Below are 23,824 nucleotides of genomic sequence, written 5' to 3' on the forward strand. Positions count from 1 at the left end.
GTAAGGAAGGGTACTCCAGGTAGGCGTAAAGGCTGAGAGGTGGGAGAGTGCTGGATGTACTGAGGAACAGGGAGGAGGCCTGAGGGATCCCGTTGGGAGGATCCAGTATGGCGATGTCTGCGGCGTGCCGTGTTACTCACTCCTGAATTGCTGAAGGAGCCTTGGCCCTCCACCTGAGGAAACTGGGCTCAGAAAGCTGTGTGAGGAATCGGGTGGCACGGGGGCTGAAGTATGGCCCCCTGAAGGATGGCCAGAGGGTAGGCCATCTGCGGACTCCTAGTATAGTGCTCTTCCAGCAGTCCTGGCCATCTCTACTTTGGAGAACCAGCCTGAGGTTCTGCGTCTCTTTCTCAGTCTTTGGGCTTTAGCCTCTTCTTCCTCCTGGTCTGTCTCCAGATCATGAGCTCCCTATGCATATATGTCTGGAAGCTCCCTGCAGGCCTCCGCCTGAGCTGGGTGATATTGGGGACTCAGATATGAATCAGCCCTTGGAGGGCTCCCAGGCTGTTCATGACATACATAGGGCACATTCATTTCCGTCCTAGAGGGATCAAGGGGGTCAGGGGAGGGAAAGAGGTTGTAGGAGGACTCTACCTGGAAAGTCAGAGAGGGCTTCCTGGAGGAGGGGACAATTGAATTGGGAATTGATGTATGAGTAGGAGTTTGCCAGATGGAAATGGAAATACATTCATTCACTCATTCATTTACAGACATGTCCTGGGGCCTCGTGGGGTTTGATTGTGCAAGGATCATTCATTCATTCATTCATTCAATATGTGTCTGGGCAGGATAATGCAACACTTAAGACTGCAGATCCTAGAGTCGGTCCACCTGGATCTCTTTCTCAGTTGTGGCCCAGTTACTTGACCCTGTTCTATGCCTCAGTTTTCCCCTTGATAAAATGAGGACAGCAATAGTATCTTCCTCACAGTGTTCTTGGAATAAATGACAATGGTGCATGTAAACGTGATAACACACTGCTCTGTACATAGTAGATACTTAGTTCCCACCCTTGGTGCGGGCTGAACTAACTCTCAGAGACCCTTTATACAAGGAAGGTGATACCAGACCCAGCCTGATGGGGTGATTGGTGGTTAGAGAAGGGGTTCCAGGGAAGATGGCACCCAGTAGGGTTTTGAAGGATGAGTAGGAGTTTGCCATCTGCAGCGATGGGATAAAACAAGCTACTCTAGGATGAAGAAACAGCAAGGACAAAGGCTGCGTGTATGCAAGAGTGTGTGAAACTGTGTGGCTTGTTCTAGGAACTGCAGAGCAGAAAGAAGGGAAGTGGTAAGCTAGGAGGCTGGTGAAGTGGGTGGGGCCACAACCAGCAGGGCTGCAAATGCCAGGCAAAGGGGCTGGGACCTTATCCTGGGAGCAACGGTAAGACAGCCCTTGGGGGAATAAATGAGTCCTTCCGCTTTCAGAGGAGGAAGCTGAGGTCCATGTTCAGACCCTGCTTGGCAGCCTCTCTGATCTCCAGCCAGGACCCAGCTCCCACTTCCTCTTCTCTCCACTGGGGAGCTGCCCACATGGTCCCTCTTCGGGTCTTCTGGGGAAGACCAGGCCACCAGCTCCTGCTCAGAAGCCCTTGAAGACACCTGCTCCCCATCTTCCAGTGAATTCCGGACACGAGGGAGCAGAGGCATACACTGAGGCCCACAGACAGAGCAGGATCTGGGTGTGAGCCCCCTGAGCTGACATCGAGCCTCTGAAGTCTCACGGATGTGAGTTTGAGTCCAGGCTTGGTCTCGGCTTTGCGGTGGGATGTAGAGTAAGTGAATCCCTCTCTCTGAACCTGAGGGGTGCAGCTGTGCAGGGTAGCCACCTCGTGGGGCTTTGAGGCTGAAGAATGCAGGTTTCCCGGGAGGATGAAGCAGAGCAGCAGAATTTAAGGGAGTGAGGCGGGAGAGAAGGGCTAGCTGTTTGATGGACGGGGACTTTGTCCAGGACCACTGGGGTGCCATGGGAAGGTTATGAGCCGAGGAGAGGCAGGCCAGCTCTGAAGCCACGTGAGGATGGACTGGAGCAGAGAGACTGGAGGCAGGGAGGCCAGGAGGAGGATGGGCTATCGTAAAGGGGATAGAGGGGAGGCGATGGGGCAGAGTCAGTCGGAAGAGAAAGAACGGGGAGAGGATGGTGCCAGGGTCTGGGCGGCTGGTGGGGTCATCCCTGAGGCGAGGGACCTGGCCGGGTTGTGGGAATGGCAGTGGGACGGGCTAACCTGGAGGCATGTGGGTCCCAATAGCATCGTCCAACCATGGAGGACCCTCCAGAGACACGGCAGGTGGCACCCCCTGCAGCCCTGTGCCTGCCTTCCTCCTCCTCTCCTCCCTGGCTGCTATCCCCTCGTACCTCCTGGACGTGGCCAGCCACAGCCTGGTGATCTGGGCCGCAGGGCCCCTCCTGCCTCCTCTGCTGTCCCCCATCTGGTTCGGCCACGAGGCCACAGCCGACGCCATCTTCACCGCCCTCCTGCCACTGACCCTCACCTGGACGCGCTCTGGCTGGCTCCTGGGTGGTGCCTTCTGCCACCTGGACCCCAGCCTGGCCTCCCTGACCTTCGATGCCAGCGGCTGCCTGCTGACCCAGGCCGCCGCCACCCACCACATTTCTGGGCTGTGGCCCTCCTGGGTGCAGTGTTCTGGGCCGGTGCATTCTGGCTCCTTCTGCTGGGCCTGGGCGGGCCAGCCTTGCACACCTTGGGGGACCAGGTGAACCCGGCAGTTCCCACTAACAGGACACTAGCTGGGGAGCCACCCAGCTGCCGCCAGGACTGCAGGGATTCCCCAAGTTGAATCAGCTGGTGTTTGGCTTTGGGGTGACTCTGGGGGTGCCGGGCGCCTTCCACAGCCTCCTGAGGGCCCAGCTGCATCACGCCAGGCTCACGGGGTGGCCAGAGCTGCTGGGCGAGCTGGGGGCATCGGGGGCCATGCTGTTTTTCTGCTGGTTTCCCTTCTCCTGCTGGTGCTGCTGAGGCTGCTGGGCGCAGGGGAGGTTGGGATGGAACTGGGGGATGTGTGGGTGTTGCTCAGACCCCTGGGTTCACCTTGGCGGGGGCCTGCACCTGCCTCAACCCTTTGCTCTACATGTGTGGGGACCAGGCCTTCAGGCGGCCGCTGGGCCAGGCCCTCTGGTCCTGCCAAGGGGGAGGGTCTGAAGACGCAGAGGTGGCAGTGGGCGCGGGGGATGGGGCCCTCGGTGACCTGTGAGGACCTGAAGGAAAATTCCTGGGGAGTTAGGGAGGGTGTGTGGGGAGGGGGCAGCCCCCCATGTCAACCTCCAGATAATGTGAGACGCTGAGCTGAGAGAAGCCAGAGATGATGGGCAGGGCAAGGAGGCAGAAAGACAGAGGAGCAGGGAGGCGGACAGAGACCCAGAGAGAGAGGGGGACGGAGACCCAGAGAGAGAGGGGGACAGAGACCCAGAGAGAGAGGGGGACGGAGACCCAGAGAGAGAGGGGGACGGAGACCCAGAGAGAGAGGGACAGAGACCCAGAGAGAGAGGGGGACAGAGACCCAGAGAGAGAGGAGGACAGAGACACAGAGAGAGAGGGGGACAGAGACTCAGAGAGAGAGGAGGACAGAGACACAGAGAGAGAGGGGGACAGAGACCCAGAGAGAGAGATAGAGACCCAGAGAGAGAGGGGGACAGAGACCCAGAGAGAGAGGAGGACAGAGACCCAGAGAGAGAGGGGGACAGAGACCCAGAGAGAGAGGGGGACAGAGACCCACAGAGAGAGGGGGACAGAGACCCAGAGAGAGAGAACAGAGACCCAGAGACAGGGGGACAGAGCCCCAGAGACAGGGGGACAGAGCCCCAGAGACGGGGGACAGAGCCCCAGAGAGGCAGGGAGAGCCCCAGAAAGAAAGCGGTAAGGCTGAAGAGGCGACGCCAGGAGCAGGAGCAATGTGGCCAGGAGGGAGACACACAGAGGCACAGAGGGGAGCGGAGAGAGCGGCCAGGCTTCTGGGAGGGGCAAGTGGGACACGGAAAAGGCCAAAGAGGCCAAGACTCAGGGAGAGACAGAAACACGGGGCACTCTAGTGAGAGACGGAAACACGGGGCACTCTAGTGAGAGACGGAAACACGGGGCACTCTAGTGAGAGACGGAAACACGGGGCACTCTAGTGAGAGACGGAAACACGGGGCACTCTAGTGAGAGACGGAAACACGGGGCACTCTAGTGAGAGACGGAAACAGAACCGGCGCTGGAGGATGGGAGAAGAGGAGAATCACCACTGAACAGGACAGACACAGCGACACACAGACAGAATGACAGAGACTGACAGAGCAGGTAGCCAGCTTTGAGAGAGCGAGGCAGGGGCCTGGGTGGAAAGCCTGGAATGCAGACGTGGCCTACGAATTCGGCAAGTGGAACGAGGGTGACCAACCGCTGTGGCTGTCCCAGGACAGCAATTCCTGAGATGTGGGACAGCCAGTGCTGAAGCCAAATAGTTGTGTGCAAACAGAGCTTGCTGGTCCTCGCATGTGGGACAGAATGAGGGACAGGAGCAGGCCACCGGCTTTTCTGGTTCCTGAAGGAGTCTGTTGTGAAATACGCAAGTGCCTTCTGACCATGCGCACCAGGCCCTCTGCCCTGGGGAACAATGTGCTTCACCTTCCTTCGTTTTCAAGCTGCTGAATGTTTCCAAACTAAAAGGTAAATTTGGCTCCATGTTTTGAGTCTTTGATGTATCCACGGAGCTCCCTCTGAAATGCACTCAGCTCCAAGAAGAGGAAAATCGACCTCTTCGTCTTCTGGGAACACATTACAGCGAGGGCTCTTGACCCTGGCTCCACAGCACAATCTCTGGGGAGAGCTTTTAAAATAAAATCGATGCCCAGGCCCCATCCCCAGACCTTGTGGTTTAAGTGGTCCAGGGTGGAGCTCGGCTCTGGGAATTTCAAAACCTCCCCAGGGATTTCTGTGGGCAGCTGGGCTGAGACCCATCTATCTGTGGTTGTGAAAATACAACCTTGGGCCAGGCATGGTTGCTGACGCCTATAATCCCAGCACTTTGGGAGGCTGAGGCAGGCAGATCACTTGAGGTCAGGAGTTCGAGACCAGCCTGGCCAACATGGTGAAACCCCGTCTCTACCGGAAATACAAAAGAAAAAAAAAATGCAAGCATGGTGGCTCAAGCCTGTAATCCCAGCACTTTGGGAGGCCAAAGCAGGTGGATCACCTGAATTAAGGAGATCGAGACCAGCCTGGCCAACATGGCGAAACCCTGTCTCTACTAAAAATACGAAAATTAGCCGAGTGTGGTGGTGCACACCTGTAATCCCAGCTACTTGGGAGGCTGAGGCAGGAGAATCGCTTGAACCCAGGAGGTGGAAGTTGCAGTGATCCAAGATCTTGTAACTGCACTCCAGCCTGGGTGACAAAGCAAGATTCCATTTCAAAAAAAAAGAAAAGAGAAAAAGAAATACCAAAAAAATTACCCGGGTGTGATGGCACCTGTAATCGCAGCTACTCAGGAGGCTGAGACAGAGAATCGCTTGAACCCAGAAGGTGGAGGTTGCAGTGAGCTGAGATCGCGCCACTGCACTCCAGCCTGGGCGACAGAGCGAGATTGCGTCTTAAAAACAAAAAAAAAACAAAAAAAAGAAAAAGAAAATACAACCTTGATAGCTCCCAGAGGACTGAGAAAGGCAGCACTGAGTGGTTCAAACCCTGGGGTGTGGATGGGAACTTGGGGTGAAAACACAAAGACCAGCTTTGTTGTCAGTATTTGTTAGTGGTGATGTGGGTGCTGTGGTTCATGCCTGTAATCCCAACACTTTGGGAGACCATGGTGGGAGGGCTGTTTGAGACCAGGAGTTCAAGACCAGCCCGGGCACCATAAAAAGACCTCATCTCTACTAAAAAAAAAAAAAAAAGCCAGGCATAGTGGCGTGCACCTGTGGTCCCAGCTGCTAGGGAGGCTGAGGGGGAAGGATCCCTTGAACCCAGGAGGTAGAGGCTGCTGTGAGCCATGATCGCGCCACTGCACTCCAGTCTGTGTGACAGAGTGAGACCCTGTCTCAAAAAAAAAAAAAAAAAAAAGAAAAGAAAAGAAAGAAAAAAAAAAGAAAACTGAACTGTTGCACAAATGTAAGGCTTGATGTTATGTTCTTACACGTACTGTCAACTCCTTAAGGGTGGGAATGGTGTCTTTTTTTTCCTGCTCCCTCCACGGCATCCCCCACCCCCAACCTGTGCTCAACAAATGAATGGGTGTAGAGATGACATCGTAAAACACACTGCACGGTAACTTGCATGGTGGCTTAGCAAACAAGAGGTGCTTAATAAATGGTAGCTAAAACGACAACAAAAATTGTTTCCCAAACATTGACAGCCAAGCCCCAGCTGGGGGTTCAGCAGAGGTCAGATGCTGTTCAGAGCAACCCCACCCTGAAGCTCCCTGTCACAGCTGGGAAGGAGGGGAGGCAAAGTCGGGGCAGCAGACAGGAGAGTCTGACTTTGCTTAGTGTTCAAGGAAGCCTCAGGCGAGAGGTAGGGAAGTGACACAAAACAGACATGGGAGGCCGGGCACGGTGGCTCCTGCCTATAATCCCAGAACTTTGGGAGGCCAAGGCGGGCGGATCACCTGAGGTCAGGAGTTCGAGACCAGCCTGGCCAACATGGTGAAACCCCGTCTCTACTAAAAATACAAAAATCAGCTGGGCGTGGTGGCGGGCACCTGTAATCCCAGCTACTAGGGAGGCTGAGGCAGGAGAATCGCTGGAACCTGGGAGGCGGAGGTTGCAGTGAGCCAAGATCGCGCCACTGCACTCCAGCCTGGGTGACAGAGCAAAACTCGGTCTCAAAACAAACGAAGACATGGGAAAGGGCATTCCAGGCTGGGACCCAGCAGTGCAAATGTGTGGTGCTGCGTTTGGGACTATCTACGAATTCTCTGTGGCCAAGATTACACCAGGGTGGGCATGGGAGGTGGGTGAGATTTTTTTTTTTAAGCCTGGAGGGGGTCAGGTTACATGCAGCCTCCAATGCTCAGTGGAGGGCCTGGGATTCTTATCTTGGGTGGGGGTGCAGGGCCACTGGAGGGCTGTGAGGAGAAAGGGACAGGGTCAGCTCTGGGTACAGGAGGACCCCTCTGAGGACTGGAGGAGAGAGAGAGAAGGCTGGGGTGAGGGTCCAGCAGGGGAGGAAGCCCAGGCAGGGAGGAGGGAGGAAGCGGCCAGGACCCCCACCCAGGTCTCAAAAAATTGTGGTTTTGAACGAGACTCTGTCTCAAAAACAAACAAACAAATAAACAAACAATTGTGGTTTTGCCAAAACCAACGTTTATTTCTTGCTCTCAACCCCTAAGGCAACCAATTTCTGGCTGAGAAAATAGTGCAACACCGCCTCTATGTGGTTATTTGGAGTTTTGCAGCCAAGAACTGGAAAGTAAAGCCAGCCTCCAAATCGGGAAGCTTTTGAGAACTTCAGGAGGGCACTACTGCCACTGACGCTAAAACATTAGCCTAAAATGTTGGTGATCCACAAAAATTCTATTAATTTGAGATAAAATTATAGTGCGACTATGAATGTTTATTACTGAAATTTGTGGCCAAGCGCGGTGGCTCACACCTGTAATCCCAGCACTTTGAGAGGCCGAGGCGGGCAGATCACCAAGTCAGGAGTTCAAGACCAGCCTGGCCAACACAGTGAAACTCCATCTCTACTAAAAATACAAAACTTAACCAGGCGTGGCGGCGGGTGCCTGTAGTCCCAGCTACTTGGAAGGCTGAGGCAGGATAATTGCTTGAACCTAGGAGGTGGAGGTTGCAGTGGGCCGAGATTGCACTATTGCACTACAGTCTGAGTTTAACAGAGCGAGACTCCATCTCAAATAAAATAAAATAAAAAGAAATTTGTGAGGCCGGGCACAGTGGCTCATGCCTGTAATCCCAGCACTTTGGGAGGCCAAGGCGGGCGGATCACCTGACATTGGGAGTTCGAGACCAGCCTGACCAACATGGAGAAACCCCATCTCTACTAAAAATACAAAATTAGCCAGGCATGGTGGCGCATGCCTGTAATCCCAGCTACTCAGGAGGCTAAAGCAGGAGAATTGCTTGAACCCGGGAGGTGGAAGTTGCGGTGAGCTGAGATTGCACCATTGCACTCCAGCCTGGGCAACAAGAGCAAAACTCTGGGAAGGAAGGAACGGGGGGGAAGGGGGCAGGGGAGGGGGGAGGGGAGGGAAGAGGGGAGGGGAGGAGAGGAGGGGGGAGGGGAGAGGGGAGAGGGGAGGGGAGGGGAGAGGGGAGAGGGGAGGGGAGGGGAGAGGGGAGGGGAGAGGGGGAGGGGAGGGGAGAGGGGAGGGGGAGGGGAGGAGGGGAGGGAGGGGAGGGAGGGGAGGGGAGACGGGAGAGGGAGGGGAGGGGAGGAGGGGAGGGAGGGGAGGGGAGGAGGGGAGGAGAGGAGGGAGGGGAGGGAGGGGAGGGGAGACGGGAGAGGGAGGGGAGGGGAGAAGGAGGGGAGGGATGGAAGGGGAGGGAGGGGAGGGATGGAAGGAAATTTGTTGGGCTTTTTCAGGAAAACCTAGCACATACAGTCAACCCTACTCCAAAGCTGGCTTTTCAGATATTGAGCTGAAATGAAATTGCTTTTGACTAGATGAGAAGGTAGGTGAAATGCAGCTGAAGGTGGAAGTGTCCCCCAGGGCATTGACCTGAGGATGCTGGAGACAGAGGCAGGGGGTGGGGGAAGGGCACTAAGCAAGGGGGCTGCTATCGAACTGCCTATGGGGGCGGGTCTGCACACTTTTATAGGAAGGGACATTGCTGGTGGGTGTTGAAGGTTAAATAGGAGTTTGTTAAGAAGAGAAAAGAGGCTGAGCACAGTGGCTCACATCTGTAATTCCAACACTTTGGGAGGCTGAGGTAGGAGGATTGCTTGAGGCCAGGAGTTAGAGACCAGCTTGGGCAACATACTGAGACCCTGTCTCTAAAAAAATTAAAAAGTTAGCTGGGCATGGTGGTGAACACCTACAGTCCCAGCTACTCAGGAGGCCGAGGCAGGAGGACTGCTTGAGCCTGGGAGTTCAGGGTTGCAGTGAGCTATGATCATACCACTGCACTCTAGCCTGGGCAACAGAGTGAGATCTCATCTCAAAAAGAAAAAAATTAAAAAAAAAAAAGAGGAAGATGTGTTGATACAGTATGACAGTGATGAGGAAGATGATGATAACTACAGACCCGCTGCAGCTGACAAAGTGCATTCACATTTTGGACATCAGGCTGCCCTGGCTGTGGTTTTCTGAGGCCCACTGGACAAAGATTTTCGCCTTTGTTTGATGGAGAAGAAATCGGGGGATCAAGGGAAATAACAAATCCGAGTACACAGCAGCCTGTGTTGGTGCCGGGTGCTCAATCTGCCCTGCTCTTTCTTCCCGCTGTGCCCTTATACCCAGAGTTGAAATGTTCTTCCTCTTCTTGGAATGCCCCCACACAGACTCCTACTCATCCCTCAAAACCCAGCTCAGATTCCCAGTTCCTAGCCTCAAACCTGAGAGGGTGGGCCCTCACCACTCTCCTACCTCAGACCCTGGAGTCTGGACCCCCCACTCCCTCCTGAAACACGGAGCCCCCAGGTGTGGCGTAGGCCCGAGGCCGGGCGCAGGCGCAGTGGGTTGGGTGAGCAGGATATGCGGATTCAGTTACATTTATTTGGCCTCAGAGCAATGGTAGAGGGAGAGGCAGGGCTCTTGTGTGGGGAGGTCCTGCGTCTTCTCACTGCTGAGCCTGAGAGAGGAAAACAGGGACATATACAGAGACGTGGGAGAGAAAGACCAAGATGACAAAACCGGACCAGGGAGACAGAGACTCAGCCCCCACCTCCGCCCTCCTCCCGCTCACCTTGTTGAAGAAATAGATGGACGTCAGGATGGTGAACAAGGCCATGGCCAAGGTCACATTCTGGGGGGGAGGAGATCAGAGGTCAGGAACATTCCCCTCCCTGCCCTCTGCCCCGCCCCAGGCCTCCCTTCCCCGCCAGACCCCTCCTCACTTCCTGAAAGTTCATGGCCTTGGGACTCCAGCCACCCCTTGCTTGGTCTTCTCTCTCTTTCCTGGGCCTCTGAGCCAGAGAGGGGAGAAGCATCTGGAACCCCAAGAGGGGGTTGTCGCAGAGACCAGAATCGTGGCCGTGGCAACGGGGGAAGGGCATTCTGGTAGAGGGGACAGGCAGGGGCATAGGGCAGAGACAGACCCTGGTGTGGCCCGCCACATGTGGTGTCTGAATGTGACATCGGGACATGTGAGATTGGAGAGTCTCGACCTCGAACACCACACTGAGGCGTTTGGGTTTTGCCCCGGAGGGTGCTGGGGAACGATGGGAGGGTTGACAGCAGGGGAGGGGCCAGGTCGGTTTTGGGTATAGAAATATCTCAAAACAGGAGCCTGCAGGCCAGAAGAACAGTTGAGGAAGTCCAGGCAAAATTTCCTCCTCCAGATGGGAGGATCACTTGAGCCCAGGGGGTCGAGGTTGCCATGAACCAAGATCACAGCACTGCACTCCAGCCTGGGCAACAGAGTGAGATCCTGTCTCCACAACTACAACTAAAAAAAATAAAATAAAATACATGTGATGCATGTGTGAGATACCTATTTACCTATCAATCGCTACCACAAAAAAGGGGACTATACAATCTGCTATTCAGGTAGCTATTTGCATTATTTGTGGCAGATATAGTCTCGCTATTTTTGGTAGTTATGTTGTACAACTGTGAACACCTATTGGGGAAATATATTTAGGGTTGGGTGCGGTGGCTCATGCCTGTAATCCCAACACTTTGGGAAAGTGAGACAGTAGAATCGCTTGAGCCCAGGAGTTTAAGACCAGCCTGGGCAACATAGTAAGACCCCATCTCTTTGAATATATATAAATATAGGCCAGGCACGGTGGCTCACACCTGTAATCCCAGCACTTTGGGAGGCCGGGGCGGGAGGATCACCTGAGGTCAGGAGTTTGAGACTAGCCTGGCCAACATGGCGAAACCCCATCTCTACTAAAAAAAAAAAAACCAAAAAAATTAGCTGGGCATGGTGGTGCACGCCTGTAGTCCCAGCTACTTGGGAGGCTGAGGCATGAGCAACACCTGAGCCCCAGGCGGAGGAGGTTACATTGAGCCGAGATTGTTCCACTGCACTCCAGCCTGGGCAACAGAGTGAGACTCCATCTCAAAAAAAAAAATAAATAAATAAATAGAAAAATATATACTTTTATTAATGAAGCAATGGGTCCTCATTTGCTGATTCAGTGGTCACAGTTATACAACATTGCTACTATGAATAATAAGAACTGACTGTAAAAACGATACCTCACGGCACTACCCAGAACATTCCAGACGGCAACACATTCTGCAGAGCAAGTGGCACCGTCTCTCCAACAAATCCATGCCACAGTGCAAAACAAAAGCAAGTGGCCTTGCTATATTTGAAATAATCTGTTAAGAGACACAAGACCAGCTTTGATGGGTGATCCTGGACTGGGTTTTGGTTTGGATGAAAGAAGCTATAAAGGCTCTTTGGGTGGGAGGCCGAGGCAGGAGGATCGCCTGAAGCCAGAAGTTCGAGACCAGCCTCAGCAGCGTGGCGAAACCCTGTCTCTACTAAAAATACAAAAATTAGCCCGGTGTGGTGGTGTGCACCTATAGTCCCAGCTACTCAGGAGGCTCAGGCGCAAGAATCACCAGAACCCGAGAGGAAGAGGTTGCAGTGAACCGAGATCGTACCACTGCACGCCAGCCTGTGTGACAGAGTGAGATCCTGTCTCAAAAAACAAAACAAAACAAAGTCTCTTTGGGGAGAAATGGAGGGACATTTGAATAGGGAGTGGGTATCAGACAAGACGAAAGCACTACCGCCAAGGAGAAGAGGAGGTTAACTGAAAGACGCAGGTTACAAAATTGCAGGTTCTGTATGATCTCATTTTGTTAAGAAGTACATATATGAAAAACTGCATTTAAACATCAGGTTTCACTCTGTCGTCCAGGATGGAGTGGAGTGACAGAATCAGGGCTCACTGCAGCCTCGACTTCGGGCTCAAGCAATGAGTGGCTGGGACTACAGGCATGTGCCACTACACCTGGCTAATTTTTGTATTTTTAGTAGAGACGGGGTTTCACCATGTTGCCCAAGCTGGTCTCAAACTCCTGGATTCAAGTGATCTGCCCACCTTGGCCTCCCGAAGTGACAGGATTACAGGTGTCAGCCACCATGCCTGGCCCAGTTATATTGATTTTAGACTTCCAACCTCCAGAACTGTAAGGGAATAAATGTGTGTCGTTTTAAGCCACTGAGTGCTAACTTGTCACAGCAGCCAATACATCAGTAGATATTAAAGTGCTGACATCTCTAGGGGCTAGAACATGGTTTCTAGTTCCTTAATTTTGTTTCAGGATTTTTTTCTTTTCTGTTTTTTTTAGAGACAGGGTCTTGCTCTATTGTCCAGGCTGTAGTGCAAAGGCACAATTATAGCTCACTGAAGCCTCAAATTCCTGGATTCATGTGATCCTCCCATCTCAGTCTCTTGAGTAGCTGGGACTACAGGTACACGCCACCATACCATGCCTGGCTAATTTTTGTTTATCTTTTATAGAGATGGAGTCGGACTCGGGGCGGGGTGGGTCTCACCATGTTGGCCAGGCTGATCTTGAACTCCTGGCCTCAAGCAATCCTCCCATCTTGGCCTCCCAAAGTGCTGGGATTACAGGTGTGAGCTGCCAGCTCCTGGTCTGGCTTAAGCCTCCAGCTCTTCTACTTCTTTATTCCAGGGGCCTCTACCCTATTTCAAGTACGAGGAGAGAGAGAGATTCACAAAACTTTTGTATCTGGTGCAGGGACTCACACCTGTAATCCCAGCACTTTGGATTGCTTGAGCCCAGGAGTTTAAGACCAGGCTGGGCAACACAGCAACACCCTGTCTCAAACAACAAAACAACAACAACAACAACAACAACAACAACCCAGGACAGGACTGGAGGCTGACTGTGCACAGTGAGGCAGGAGCGCCAGCCAGCCCCAGGTGGTACTGCGAAGTGTAGATTTTATTAGCATTGTGGGATGGTGAGGCCGCCTGAGCAGCAGACGATTGCCATTGAAAGATGACTTGTTGGCTGGGCGTGGTGGCTCATGCCTGTAATCCCAGCACTTTGGGAAGCTGAGGCGAGTGGATCACCTGAGGTCAGGAGTTCAAGACCAGCCTGGCCAACAGGGCGAAACCCCGTCTCCACTAAAATATATATATACACACACATACATATACATACATATATATACAAAAATTAGCCGGGCATGGTGGTGCGTGCCTGTAATCCCAGCTACTGGGGGGCTGAGGAAGGAGGATCGCTTGAACCTGGGAGGTGGAGGTTGCAGCAAGCTGAGATCGTGTCACTGCACTCCAGCCTGGGAAGTAAGACTACATCTCAAAAAAAAAAAAAAGAAAAGAAGAAAGAAAGATGACTTGTTATACTCACAGCTTCCCCAGAGGAGGGGGCATGCATGCCACAGGGGCCACATGGGGACGCACCAGGGGTGCCCAGGAGGCAGACCACGAGCAAGCAGCTTTCTTGTGTTTTCTGTGGGATAAGGTAGGGTAAAGAGTGGCTGGTTGAGCCATTTCAACAGGCTCTGGGGCACAGGGGCTGTCCTGAGTTGTCCAGTACTCTGCCCCAGGTGATCAGGGCAGGTGGATGGTGGTCTGGGTGGTTGGGGTGTGGGCTCTGGGTTGGCTGGTTTGTACAAGAGAGGCATGCGCTTGGGCCTGTCCCTGACTATTTCCAGGAACTGGTAACCCTGGGAGGGGTGGTCCTTCTATGATCAGCAAGGCCCCTGATGTCAAAGCATCAGAGTACAGAAAATCAAGCACATGGTTACTACCGTCAGCCTCTGCAACTCAGGGGGTCAAGGCTGTTGCTGAGACGAACAATGTGGGGTGGGGGTCTCTGTCCAAGTCTGCATCCAGGTTAAAGGCACCTGGGTTCAAATCGCAGCTTTGTCTGAGAAATCTCAGTGTTTTCTCAGGCCAGTTAGGGAACCCTTCTGTGCCTCAGTTTCCCCATCGGTACAACGGGGATGGTGGTTAAGCACATCAGTGTCTCCTGGGGCAGCAGTGAAGATGAAACGAAGATGAAACGGGTTAATCCAAGGCTGGCAGAGGTGCTGGGGAATGGGATCTGTGGCCCCTGGGGGAGCGTGCCAGGGCCTGCTATAATGGGGGTGCTGAGTGCAGGGCTGGGACAGGCGGGGCTGCGGCCCAGACAGTGGGCTGAGCTCAGCGTCTGGGCTGGGTGGAAATGGCCGGCCTGGGGTTTTGGGGCCACCCTGCTGGACCTCTCCTGCTGCTGCTGCTGGTGCTGCCACCCCGGGCCCTGCCAGAAGGACCCCTGGTGTTCGTGGCTCTGGTGAGGCACCCCCACCCCGGCCTGCCCTCAGCTCCCCCAAGGCTAGCCCTGACCAGTCCTGTCCCCAGGTATTCCGCCATGGCGACCGGGCCCCGCTGGCCTCCTACCCCATGGACCCACACAAGGAGGTGGCCTCCACCCTGTGGCCACGAGGCCTGGGCCAGCTGACCAGGGTGAGAAGTGGGCAGGCGGTGAGGGCAAGGGTGGGAGGGGTGGGGAGAGGTAGGCTGAGGCTGTTCTGTCCCCAGGAGGGGGTCCGCCAGCAGCTGGAGCTGGGCCGCTTCCTGAGGAGCCGCTACGAGGCCTTCCTGAGTCCGGAGTACCGACGGGAGGAGGTAGGGCCACAGTGACCCCCACCTGGCCCCCTGACCTCCCACCTTTCACCTCCACTGACTACAACGCTCTCTTTGGGCCTCCACCTCTGGCCTTTGACCTCCATCAACCTGACTTGCCCTCTACCTCTAACCTCTGACCCCCGATACACTGACTAACCCACACTGACTTCTGACACCATCTCAACCTGTCACATCTCAACCTCTGACCTCCATCAACTCTGACTTTATTTTCTGGCCTCCATCTCTGTTTTCTAAGTCCCATTGACTCCAATCAGACCTCTGGCCTCTCACATTTGACCCCAAACTTGATTTCGATCTTTGACCCTTGTTGACGTAACTTGCCCTCTTGACCTCTAACCTTTAACCTCTACACTTTATCAATTCTGACCTACCTTTTCTGTCTCCTCCTATGTCTTCTGACATCCCCCAGTTACAGAGTCCTCCTGACCTCTGAAGAACATGTATTGAACTTTGACTCCAAGTCCTCCAAGCTGCCCTCCTAAACTTGACCTCTAACCTGCCTCCACCGATTCTGATCTTCCTTTTTGACCCTCATTGACTCAATTGACCCCCTAAATCCAACATGGCTGTCCAGCTTAGGACGTCCAGCCCAACTGCTCCTGACATTAGCCTCTGGACCCTTGATCCCAACTTCCAACTTCGAAGGCCGCATGATTCTCAATGTCTGACCTCTACTCCAAACTGAATCTGAAGCTTCTGATCTGCCACGACAGCTGACCTCTGTCTCCAACCACGACCCCCCCGCGTGCCCTCTCTCCACCCCGCTCCAGGTGTACATCCGCAGCACGGATTTTGACCGCACGCTGGAGAGCGCCCAGGCCAACCTTGCCGGGCTGTTTCCCGAGGCTGCTCCAGGGAGCCCCGAGGCCCACTGGAGGCCGATCCCGGTGCACACGGTGCCCGTGGCTGAGGACAAGGTCAGGGGGCTGGACCCAGGTGTGGCAAGGGAGGGAGCCGGTGGAGAGAGTGGCAGCTCTGGGTCTGGCCACCTGAGCTGGCTCCGAGAAGCAAGGCTATCCTCGAGCCGGTCTGTCCAGACCAGGGTGAGCCCCGGCCCACGCTGCTCTTCTGGATCTGGGAGAAACCGTGACAGACGCAGGGGCCGAGAGTCTGGGTTCCCCTGACCCGCTGTGAGACCCAAGGCACACGGCTGTCCTCTCTGAGACTCAGTTTTCCCCAGCTGCTGAGGTTCCCCATGCGCAGCTGTCCCCGATACCATGAGCTGCTGCGGGAGGCCACCGAGGCCGCCGAGTACCAGGAGGCCCTGGAGGGCTGGACGGTGAGCAGGGCGGCGGTGGGGGGTGGGGTGCGGGGGATGGGCCTGGGCTCACCCAGCCCCGCGCATCCAGGGCTTCCTGACTCGCCTGGAGAACTTCACGGGACTGTCGCTGGTTGGAGAGCCACTGCGCAGGGCATGGAAGGTTCTGGACACCCTCATGTGCCAGGTGAGCCCTGCCCCTTCCCAGCCAAGGGTTTCAGGACACCTGTTTCCAATCCCAGCTTACTACTCACTAGCCATGTTTCCTCAGGCATTTAGTTAACCCTCTGTGCCTCAGTTTTCCCATCTGCACAGTGGGGATGGCAACACCGGTATCAACACCTCCCGAGGACGCTGTGAGGATTCAAATGGGTTAATCCATGCACTGTGCTTACTTACAATAGTGCCTGGTGTACAGTGAGGGCCTTGCCAGGGTTTGAGGCTACACATTTGGCAATTCCTCCCCACAGTCCTATAATCAGAAAACCCAAAACCTGGGCAGCGGGAGCTGACCTGAAATGATGCAATGCTTTTTTTTTTTTCTTTTTTTGAGACAGGATCTCGCTCTGTCACCCAGGCTGGAGTGCAGTGGCATTATCATAGCTCACTGCAGCCTCCATCTCCCTGGCTATTGGAATTCTCCTGCCTCAGCCTCCCAAGTAGCTGAGGCAGGCAGATGCACACCATCATGCCTGGCTAATTAAAAAAAAATTAATATTTTGCAGAGATGGGGTCTCACTATGTTGCCCAGGAACTCCTGGGCTCAAACAATCCTTTCGCCTCCCCAAGCGCTGGGATTACAGGCGTGAGCCACCATACCCAGCTAGTACTCTTGCTAGTCTTTGCTCACTCCAGCTCACAGGAACGTTCTGAATCGCAAGGTGGGAGCAGTGATGTGTGTGACTAAGGGGGCTGCCCCAGCCCTTGCTGTGTGTGTTCCATGCTGTGTGGTGTCAGCACCATCAGACCTTTCTAAAGTCCAGAATGTCTGAGCTGTGAAATACCTCTGGCTCCAGCGGTTTCAGATAAAGCCTTCTGGGCTATGTAATGATGATGTCTATTATTAATAATCGCTGTTGGCCGGGCATGGTGGCTCACACCTGTAATCCCACCACTTTGGGAGGCTGTGGGCAGATCACCTGAGGTCAGGAGTTTGAGACCAGTCTGACCAACATGGTAAAACCCCATCTCTACTAAAAATTAAAAAAAAATAGCCAGGCATGGTGGCATGCACTTGTAATCACAGCTACTTGGGAGGCTGAGGCAGGAGAATCACCTGAACCCGGGAGGCAAGGATTGCAGAGAGCCAAGATTGCGCTACTGCACTCCAGCCTTGGTGATGGAGCAAGGCTCCGTTTCGAAACAAAAAACAACAAGAAATCACTGTTGTCCACATCATGATTTCCCAGCCAGATCCAGATCCGGCCCATGGGGGACTCACAAGAGCAGGGGGCAGCACAGGCCTGTAGGGCCAGAGGCAAACTCGAGGGCTCAGGATGGTCCATCTGTCCTGTCTCCCCACAGCAAGCCCACGGTCTTCCACTACCAGCCTGGGCCTCCCCAGATGTCCTGCGGACTCTTGCCCAGATCTCGGCTTTGGATATTGGAGCCCACGTGGGCCCACCCCGGGCAGCAGAGAAGGCCCAGCTGACAGGGGGTGAGGTATGGGGCCAGGAGGCTGGGGTGCCTCCCTCTGGGAGAATCTAAGCTTTTTTCCCACCTTCAGGGATCCTGCTGAATGCTATCCTTGCAAACTTCTCCCGGGTCCAGCGCCTGGGGCTGCCCCTCAAGATGGTCATGTACTCAGCTGTGAGTCCTTGGGAAGCAGTGCCACGTGGCACTGAGGCACAGGGATGAGGGTGACAGCGATTTAGGTGAGGAAGAGCCTGTGGTCCCAGTGTATCTCAGCCCACTGCCTGGGGTAACCTGTATCTCCAAACCCTACTCTCGGGCTCTATCATTAGTCTGGAAAGAGGGAGGTGATGGTGTTATGGGAGGAAGAATTTATGAATTAAATATAATTCCTCTTGTTTTCCTTAAGAAAGTATGATTGGACTAAGCAGTCTGTCCTTCCAGAGGAGAAAGGCTGCTTAGTCCAATCATATTTTGCACCTATTTGAGCAATCTTTATTAAGTGGCCGCCTGTAACTGCTGGTACTGCCTTCAGGGTGAGAGGAAGGAACAGGTTTGGGGGTTGGTTCTAAGAAGCCTGGGGGACATGTGGATGCACAAGTCTAGCGTTCAGGAGAAAGGCCTCCACAGAGAAGTGCTGTCTCAGCCCTCGGGTCCACCTGCAGCATGACAGCACCCTGCTGGCCCTCCAGGGGGCCCTGGGCCTCTATGATGGACACACCCCGCCGTATGCTGCCTGCCTCGGCTTTGAGTTCCGGAGGCACCTGGGGAATCCCCACAAAGATGGAGGGTGAGAATGGTTTGGTGCCCAGGGACATGGGCGGGACAGAACTCTCAAAGCAAGGGGTGACGTGCCAGGCAGAAGGCATGGCCAGGCAGGGAGCTGCATGGGATGGTGCTGGGAGGATGACAGGTGGGAGTCAGAAGCCCTCTTCTTCAGGCTTTAAGATCAACGACGGGAGGGAGGAGGTGCCACCATGTCCTCTCTCTCCAGGAATGTCACCGTCTCCCTCTTCTACCGCAATGACTCCGCCCACCTGCCCCTGCCTCTCAGCCTCCCCGGGTGCCCGGCCCCCTGTCCACTAGGCCGCTTCTACCAGCTGACTGCCCCGGCCCGGCCTCCAGCCCATGGGGTCTCCTGCCATGGCCCCTATGAGGCTGCCATCCCCCCAGGTGATAGTCCTCTGTGTTGGGGTGGGAGTGGAGGGTCACCAAGTCCTGGCACTCACACCCCACATGTTCTCCCTGCAGCTCCAGTGGTGCCCCTGCTGGCCGGAGCTGTAGCTGTGCTGGTGGCACTCAGCTTGGGGCTGGGCCTGGTGGCCTGGAGACCAGGGTGCCTGCGGGCCTTGGGGGGCCCCGTGTGAGCCAGAAACCAGGGCTTCCCTACCCCCAGCTGACACTGGACCCCAACATGTATGCTCACTAGCTGCTCTGGCTTCTGTGACTTACTGTGCGCCTGTGTGCATAGGGAACGAGGGCTGTGTGAAGCCTCTGGCCTGGAAACCAGTTTGTGTGTGCCTGTGTGCATCCACGTGATGGTGGCATGAGTGTGCATGCATGCGTGTCACGTGTGTGGTTTCTACACTTAGACGTGTGCACAGGCGGTCTGTACGTACATGCTGGTAAAAACATGTCTGTGACATACATTCAAGCACAAATGCGCCCATGTCTGAACAAGCAGGCATGCCTGCATGGCACTTTTTTTGGTAGAGACAAGGTCTTTGTGGCTCAGGCTGGAGTAGTGGCATGAGCATAGCTCACTGCAGCTTTGAACTCCTCTCAAGTGACCCTCCTGTTTCAGCTTCTACAGGCGTGCACGCCTGGTTAATTTTGTTTTCTTGGTATGTTGGCCAGGCTGGTCTCAAATTCCTGGCCTCAAGCAATCCTCCTGCCGTGGCCTCCCAAAGCACTGGGATTACAGTTTGAGCCACCACACCCAGGTGGCATGTTTATGCACCTTTCCATATAAGCATTGGAAGCATGTAGGCTGGCTGAGGACATGGTGGACCCTGTATGGACCTCCACTTGCAGCTTGTGTGACAAGACCTTGCTCAGTGAGCCTCAACGTGGACCATGTGCTCTGTGGAGACCAGGCTCACACAGGAGTTGGACCCTCAAGTCTGGTTATTTGGTGACCCCTACTAGCTCTCAATGCAACCATCAACTTGGGTAGAGTCGGGGGGATCTGGCAGCAGACCTGAGAAAGGTGCACGATTCAAAGCCTCGTCTCCGAGGCTGTGCGCCTCTGGGCAAGTGACAGGCCCTGATATCTCACTTGGCAGAACCACGACTCTAACCCAGTGGACTCCACAACTCCCAAAATTAACTTCCTGGGGACAGGCAGAGAGCAGGGAAAACCGATGACACTCTCGGCTGTGCACTGCAACTGCTGCAAGTGATGTGGAGGCGCTGGCCAATACAATAGCCACGACCACGTGTGGCTATTTAAATTTAGGTTAAATAAAATGGAGTGTTCAGGTCCCAACCATCACATGGGCCACACATCCACCACTGCAATCATTTATCAGATGCTGATGAGCTACTCCGCCCACACTCGTGCAGCAGCAGGCGCTGTGTTGAGCCCCTGGCCCCCCAAGGGGAGGCTGCCTTTATGTGGCCTAGAGCAGAGCGCCAGCCCCTCCCAGGCCTTGCCCCACACCCATGGCTATGTGGCACCGTCTAACCAGGGAACTCGTAGGGAGCCCTGGTACAGTGGACGCTTAGTAACAGCCACTTGGCCCCCATTAGACGGGGCAGTCGGAGGAAGGTTCAAAGCCACTCCCAGTGACCAGGACCTAAAAAAGGCACAGGGCCCAGAAACGCCAGGGAGTGGAAGCTGGGACAACCCCTCCTCCACACAAGGGCCACCTGCATACTGCCCTAGCCCATTTCTTCCCAGGGTCCTGAGGGCAGCCTCTCATGCAGACTCATCCCTGGGGAGTCCCCAGACCTGCCTCACTGCGCTTCCTCGCATTCCCTAGAGGAGCTGGTTGGTCATGGGCCACCCCAGATGGATGCCAGGAGCCATGACCCTGGGAAGGCTGAGGAATGAACGCCGCTCACACTTTCTGGCTCTGGGACAGACTGGCTGCTTCCTTGCAGGCTCATGGAGACCCTAAGTGCCAGGTGGGGTTACCTGTGGCTGTGACCAACTCCCACCTGGTGACAAGAGCCCACCCTTTCCCAGCAGCCTGCTGGAAGGGCCCGTTCAGAGCTGGGGGCCTGCTAGCGGGGAGAGGCCTGGGTAGATCCCCCTGGATGCAGCTCAGCAGCTGAACCCACAGAGGATTAAGCACCACAGTTTGGAATGACATGTCCACTGTTTAATAGGGGCCCGTGTCCAAGACCTCAGCTGTGAAGCCAGAACTGCCGGGGCTCAGAGAGTTCTCACAGAGCTGTCACCTGTGATTCTGGCCCCAACACACCCTAAACCCAGATTCAGAACTCAAGACCATACAGAAGCCACACACAGCAGACCCATCAGAAGGGACTGGCTGCCCACAGCACACAGCCAACGCATGCTTTCAAAGAGAAGGCATAGCAACAGAGACCTTAAGAGAAAACCCATGACAGGTCAGGCATGGTGGCTCACCTGAGGTCATAAGTTCGAGACCAGCATGGCCAACAGGGTGAAACCTCAACTCTACTGAAAATACAAAACTATCCAGGCGTAGTGGCAGGTGCCTGTAATCCCAGCTACTCGGGAGGCTGAGGCAGGAGAATCACCTGGATCCAGGAGGTGGAGGTTGCAGTGAGCCAAGATTGCGCCATCGCACTCCCGCCTGGGCATCAAGAGCCAAACAGTCTCAAAAACGCAAAACAAACCAATCCTTACAAAAACTTAAAAGTGCTTTTTCGAAGTAAAAGCTTCAAAATGCTTTTATATCAAGGGCGTGGGGTCGCCCTGCTTGGCCTGCAGTGCTCTGGGGCCCCATGTGCTGGTGGGATGGGCACCCATGGTACCCACCTACCCTGCTGCCTGGGCAGAAATGTAACATGGCACACGATGCCTGGGGGATCACTCCCTCCAGGGACGCACGGTAAGTGTCCACTCACGAGGCCTGCTCCCCTCATGACGTCTGGCCAGTTGACACCCACCTCTTTCAGGGCCCTTCAACATGGTGTCAGGGTGTGGCTAGCTCGAGGGACGCCGAATGGCTCCATGGGGAGGTTAGCGCCCAAGGCTTTTTGCCTCCCCTACCATGTCCCGTGCTTCCTAACTGCAGCTCAAACCAGGAGCAGCTCCCCTAGGATTCTGGCCGGCTTCACCCCTGGAGCACCAGGCCAGGTGGTGCCTGTCCTCGAGAGCCAGGCCCAGGTCTCATGGTGGTGTATGGGCAGCTCCTCCCCCAGCCTGCAGGAAGCCCTTGGTAGCCCACTTATCCACCTTCTCCTGGGTGTGTGGCTCAGCAGCCAAGTCCTTGTGCACTGGGTTGGGTCCCAGCATGAGCCTGGTGGCCTGGCGGGCCCTGGCACCATGGAGAGCAGCCTGCTGTCAGTGATGGCCTGGATCTCCAGGACGGCCTCCAGCACTGTCATGCCCTTGACCAGCTCACGCTGGTACAGGACCCAGGTAACAGACATGTCCTTGGGCGTCACTGGCTCAGGGGCAGAGGACGAGGTTGAGGAGGAAGCTGGATACCCCTGTCCATGGTGGGCCGAGGCTGGAAGGGCGGCTCAGTGGCCTCCAAGTGGCGGGAGGACTCCCAGCTGGCACCAGGCCATCAGCAGCCGGGTGGGCAGTGCTGTGGTGCTGTTGCCCTCAGGGCCTTGCAGTGGTAGCTGAAGATGGCACCTTGTCAGGTTGAATCAGGTCACCCAGCAGCAGCAGCTCTCCAGAGCTGAGGCACAAGGCAGGGGCCCGGCTGTACACCTGCAGGACCCAGGAGAGCCTGTTGCGGTTCTTGCCCGAAGTGCCGAGATAGCCAGCTCAGTGTCCCTGTAGCAGGAGCAGAACCAGCTCCGGCCCAGGTGGGTGGGTGCCAGCACTTTCCTACCCATGGCTGCAGCCACGCCTAGGCAGGAAACAGCAGAGAGTCTGGAGGGATGCTGTCGGGAAGGACACAGAAAAGGCACTGAAAGGAGTAAACGGCCACACCCCCGCCATCACCTCCTGGAGTGGGGCCCCTCAGACCCCCGGGTGTCAAAGGTCCCGGGGTGCACCGTGTCCTCATGGGCAGTTGGAGCCCAGTGCTGGACATCACGGGGTCCCCAAGTGCAGCCCTTTCAAGAACCCTGACACTGGACATCTCACTGCAACCCAGCCCCAGCCCCCGCCCCCATCCCACCTCCGCCCCTAAGAGGGTTACTAAGAAGGTTAATGAGCCCAGTGCTTAGGGCAGCGCCTGGCTCGGCACTTGCTGGGCACCTGTCTACATCCGCCTTCTCACCATCATGAGTAACAGGCAGTCTCCTCTGTTCTTACCGAGTGATGGTCAGACCCTTCAGCACCTGGAGGCAGCAGGGCACAGGGGAGGGGAGAAGGTCAGTGGGGTGCAGGGCAGCCAAGATACCCACCAGCCCTCCCCAGAGCCAGGGCCCCTCAGACCCCCGGGTGTCAAAGGTCCCGGGGGGGCACCGTGTCCTCAGTGGCAGTCGGAGCCCAGTGCTGGACATCATGGAGGCCCCGGTGCCCTCACTCCCTCCTGATGTGGGTCCCAGGACCACCTGCTGTCCTGAGGGTGACATCACAGAAGAGTGCTGAGAGATCAGGCAACAAACTGAATGACACTTGGTCCCTGGGGATGCGAGGCCCCTATCCAGCTCAGCCTGGGTGTGGCTACTTGTATGATCTAGGCCCACTGACCTCACCCCTCCCCGCCCCCCAGCAGCAGTGTTTCTCTGGAAAACGGGACTAGAGATGCCTGCAGACAGGCACATCTGTGGGGTTCAGTCAGAGGACGGGGCCAAACCCTTCTGCTTGGGCCTCCCGTGCCCTAACGGGATACCCCTCAATCACCTCTGCTGCCCCCGGCCCAGCTCTTCTAAGCTGCTCTGACTTCATCATAACCTTCTGTGACATGGGGAAGGGGCAGCTGCCTCTCATTGGGACCCTGGCAGGATAAGTTCAGTTTATTCTCCGCAAAAGCACTAACACTGCAGGTGCTCGCTCAGTGCGAGCTGCTGTTTAACAACCACAGAAACACCAAAAGCTCCATTTTGCATAGAAATAT

At 55.3% G+C, this 23,824-nt stretch overlaps 2 protein-coding genes and 2 non-coding genes across 4 annotated transcripts; 1 reads left to right on the forward strand and 3 right to left on the reverse strand.

Annotated features, from left to right (window-relative positions):
* Window positions 1-9,156: 9,156 nt before the first annotated feature.
* SMIM47 (small integral membrane protein 47) lies at window positions 9,157-10,557 on the reverse strand. The gene is made up of 3 exons (XM_054463755.2): window positions 10,007-10,557; window positions 9,856-9,915; window positions 9,157-9,741 (listed from the first exon to the last, which is right to left on the reverse strand). Exons 1-3 carry the CDS (start codon window positions 10,253-10,255, stop codon window positions 9,730-9,732), a joined length of 321 nt encoding a protein of 106 aa, XP_054319730.1. The 5' UTR covers window positions 10,256-10,557; the 3' UTR covers window positions 9,157-9,729.
* A 3,737-nt stretch (window positions 10,558-14,294) lies between these two features.
* Window positions 14,295-19,015, forward strand: ACP4 (acid phosphatase 4). Its single transcript, XM_054463756.2, has 11 exons — window positions 14,295-14,402; window positions 14,471-14,575; window positions 14,651-14,737; window positions 15,529-15,675; window positions 15,939-16,037; window positions 16,108-16,203; window positions 17,541-17,673; window positions 17,743-17,825; window positions 18,314-18,438; window positions 18,643-18,821; window positions 18,900-19,015. Exons 1-11 carry the CDS (start codon window positions 14,295-14,297, stop codon window positions 19,013-19,015), a joined length of 1,278 nt encoding a protein of 425 aa, XP_054319731.1.
* Window positions 19,016-22,772: 3,757 nt separating this feature from the next.
* Window positions 22,773-22,863, reverse strand: LOC129021244 (small nucleolar RNA SNORD88). The gene has a single exon (XR_008495979.1). It is a non-coding gene; the product is annotated as a small nucleolar RNA SNORD88 (small nucleolar RNA).
* A 323-nt stretch (window positions 22,864-23,186) lies between these two features.
* LOC129021243 (small nucleolar RNA SNORD88) lies at window positions 23,187-23,278 on the reverse strand. Its single transcript, XR_008495978.1, has one exon. It is a non-coding gene; the product is annotated as a small nucleolar RNA SNORD88 (small nucleolar RNA).
* Window positions 23,279-23,824: the final 546 nt, after the last annotated feature.

Source organism: Pongo pygmaeus, chromosome 20 (genome assembly GCF_028885625.2).
Source record: "Pongo pygmaeus isolate AG05252 chromosome 20, NHGRI_mPonPyg2-v2.0_pri, whole genome shotgun sequence".
In the NCBI taxonomy this organism is placed as follows: domain Eukaryota; kingdom Metazoa; phylum Chordata; class Mammalia; order Primates; family Hominidae; genus Pongo; species Pongo pygmaeus.

What these genes read in the sequence shown, in the direction of transcription:
- SMIM47 (XM_054463755.2), bottom strand. Translation starts at nt 10,255, where the DNA reads ATGTCCCGATGTCACATTCAGACACCACATGTGGCGGGCCACACCAGG. An exon ending in AGGCCATGAACTTTCAGGAA is followed by an intron (nt 9,916 to 10,006) that starts GTGAGGAGGGGT and finishes CCTCCCCCCCAG; the next exon opens with AATGTGACCTTGGCCATGGC.
- ACP4 (XM_054463756.2), top strand. Translation starts at nt 14,295, where the DNA reads ATGGCCGGCCTGGGGTTTTGGGGCCACCCTGCTGGACCTCTCCTGCTG. An exon ending in GCCTGGGCCAGCTGACCAGG is followed by an intron (nt 14,576 to 14,650) that starts GTGAGAAGTGGG and finishes TTCTGTCCCCAG; the next exon opens with GAGGGGGTCCGCCAGCAGCT. An exon ending in CGGAGTACCGACGGGAGGAG is followed by an intron (nt 14,738 to 15,528) that starts GTAGGGCCACAG and finishes ACCCCGCTCCAG; the next exon opens with GTGTACATCCGCAGCACGGA.